At 39.0% G+C, this 2,646-nt stretch overlaps 1 protein-coding gene across 1 annotated transcript; it reads right to left on the bottom strand.

Moving 5' to 3' along the window:
* Positions 1–206: 206 nt before the first annotated feature.
* LOC113733794 (polygalacturonase-like) lies at positions 207–1,875 on the bottom strand. Its single transcript, XM_027259969.2, has 4 exons — positions 1,441–1,875; positions 1,052–1,341; positions 697–925; positions 207–586 (listed from the first exon to the last, which is right to left on the bottom strand). The coding sequence occupies exons 1-4, from the start codon at positions 1,873–1,875 to the stop codon at positions 368–370; spliced, it is 1,173 nt and encodes a 390-aa protein (XP_027115770.1). The 3' UTR covers positions 207–367.
* Positions 1,876–2,646: the final 771 nt, after the last annotated feature.

The raw sequence follows: 2,646 nt of genomic DNA, 5'->3' as shown, positions 1-2,646 counted from the left end.
GCTGTGAGTTAATATTTACAATGGGTATAATTAACTTGTACATAATTAACTTTTATCATTTGCTAATTACTTGTATAGCATAATAAGCATATACTAATTAGCACACATATATAAGACTGGTGTGTCAATAAAGACAGGAAAAAAATGGAAAGAAAGATCATCAAAAAACGCGCTCGAAATTTTGAACTGCAGATGGTGTGGTTTTTTGTATCATATATCAGAATCTATTCAAATCTTGTTATCTTGCTTCCTTATTACAATCAGCAGTTACATGGGGTTGGAATTAAAACAAGCCCTGAAAGCAGGAATTCATGTGTTCGTATGATCCTAAATGAAGAGAAAAAATTTATGGGAGAAAAAAAAGGAGTTATAAACAACTCTCTGGCATGATGACTCCCGCTGCAGTTCCTCCTATGTTCTTGCAAAGTGATTGTGCTTTCCTATTCAAATAGGTGAGCTTTATGTCTCGCAACTTGATGCCTCTGCAAGGATTACTAGGACTACAATCGAAAATGACAGCGACCGGTGTTGCTGATGTTCCCTGTATATTTTGGTATATAACTTGATCTATCTTTACACCAGAAGTCTGCAGGAAAAAGAACAAAAAACACACGAAAGTTGATTAGTAAGTTTTGATTTGTGCAAGAAATGGATTAATTTGTGGTCTATCATCATCTGTTTCTGTTCATTTATTACCTGGCGAGGACAACCTCGGTTGACGGGGCAGTAGTTCTGATCAATGATAATAGGATTCTCCACATTCTTCATGATGATATTCTGAAATTTGATGTTGCTGACAAATGCAGTGGTAGGTCTTGCCCATGATTTTATTCTCAAGCCGTTGTCGGATCCACTGAACACTGAATTTATTAGTGTCACATTTTGGACGCCATCTTCATTGAAATCTCTGCCCAGGCTCCCTATGCTGCAATTAACATGCTTGTTCCATTAGCTAATTTCTTCTTCTTTGGGATGTGCAATCTGAGAATGAGTAAGAATGAAGAATACTAATTACTATTTTTACTGCGAAAATTTTCTGACTTGAGGTTACCTGACACCATGTCCGGGGCCACATTTTATCTTCTCCATCCACAGGTTTCTTGTTCCAGGACCAATTGATATACAGTCATCTCCCGTTTGAATGCTACTGCCACTGATGGTGACACCTGTTGAGCCTCGGACATGAATGCCATCTGTATTTGGGCTCAGGTCTGGAGCTACAATCCTTACATTTTGAACTTTCACATTCTTGCAGCTGTTAACCACTACGTGCATAAGCTGGCTGTTAATCGATGTCAAGCCGCTGATCAGTCCATCATTCACCCAATTGAATGTTATAGACTGCATTTGCGCACATAAAAATGTAGTGAACAAACTATGAAAGAACAGAAAAACCGTAATACTATCATGATTCCTATAAAGAAGATTTATCCAACATACCCTGGCTCCGACAGGGCAGTTTCTCCCTGACGCGCGGCATGCCCAAAATCCAGCTCCCTTGGCATCCAGAGTTCCGCCAATAACCGAGAGGCGGTTGACCTGAACGAACAATAGCCAGTAGCCTGAGTTTCCTAGACCCCAGTAATCATCAGGGGCTACAAGAGTACCATCAATTCGCACAGTAATCCTGTTTTTACATGGCCCTCTAAACACTGCTGCCTTTATCAAGTAACGCCCTCGAGGGACGAAGATGGTGGCTGCCTGGACAGAGCTACAAGCTGAAGCCCAGGCCTTGAGGAATGACTGAGTTGAGTCAGTCCTGCCATCTGATTTTGCACCAAAGCTGATCACATTTAAGGTTGCAGCACTTGTGATGGTCAAAAGGGCTGTCAATGATAGTAAGAAAATGCATGAAGCTCTCAGGCTGCTAGCCATTTTTCTGCTACAATTGCAGCAGTGTAATACAAAGCTTGGCGAATGTGTGATCTTGATTGGTGCTGCTGGTGCTACATATACAGGTTCTGTAGGGAATGGGATCAGTTGGAAGCAGTTATTTCCTGTTAATGATTATGGATTGATTGATGAATGAACAAGTCAACTGTTGTTTAAAGGGTACGTCATGGCCTACTTCAATTGCATGTTAAGATATGTACGGAGACCATGTGACTGATAAGCAATCTGAAAGAGCATGTTTGCTCATTTTCTTGTGATAATTCTAAGTCCTTGATTAGTTGATTGCTAAAAAGTCCAAAGAAGATTAAGAGACATTTGCAAATAATTCATAATTGGGACCATTGAACCAACAATCATTTGGCTGAATTTGCACATGACTCAGAGTCTCACAAATTTGCTCAAGTATTAATCAGAGTCTTTTTTTAGTGGTTAGTTCACGCTCTGTTTGGATTATGTTAAGCCAGGATGAAAATTTATCATGTACAATAGTACAAGTGGATGTTAATTGAAGAGGTTAATTATGATTGACTTCTTGAAATGGTCATGGTATTCAATTGCTACGAGTCTAGTTAATCACCAAACTGTCAAATGTGGAAGGCCCTAATCAAAGTGAACATCAATATGAAAAAAGGAGTAAGAGGCTTTTAATTAATGTAATTGATTAACACATAATGCTGTTTAATTTTAATCCTAAAATGTACATCACCACTTCCGCCATTGTTCCAATCATTCTTTGTTAATTAGTTTGAACCC

Source organism: Coffea arabica, chromosome 3c, assembly GCF_036785885.1.
Source record: "Coffea arabica cultivar ET-39 chromosome 3c, Coffea Arabica ET-39 HiFi, whole genome shotgun sequence".
Taxonomy (NCBI): Eukaryota; Viridiplantae; Streptophyta; class Magnoliopsida; order Gentianales; family Rubiaceae; genus Coffea; species Coffea arabica.
This window is presented reverse-complemented; position numbering and strand designations above follow the sequence as displayed.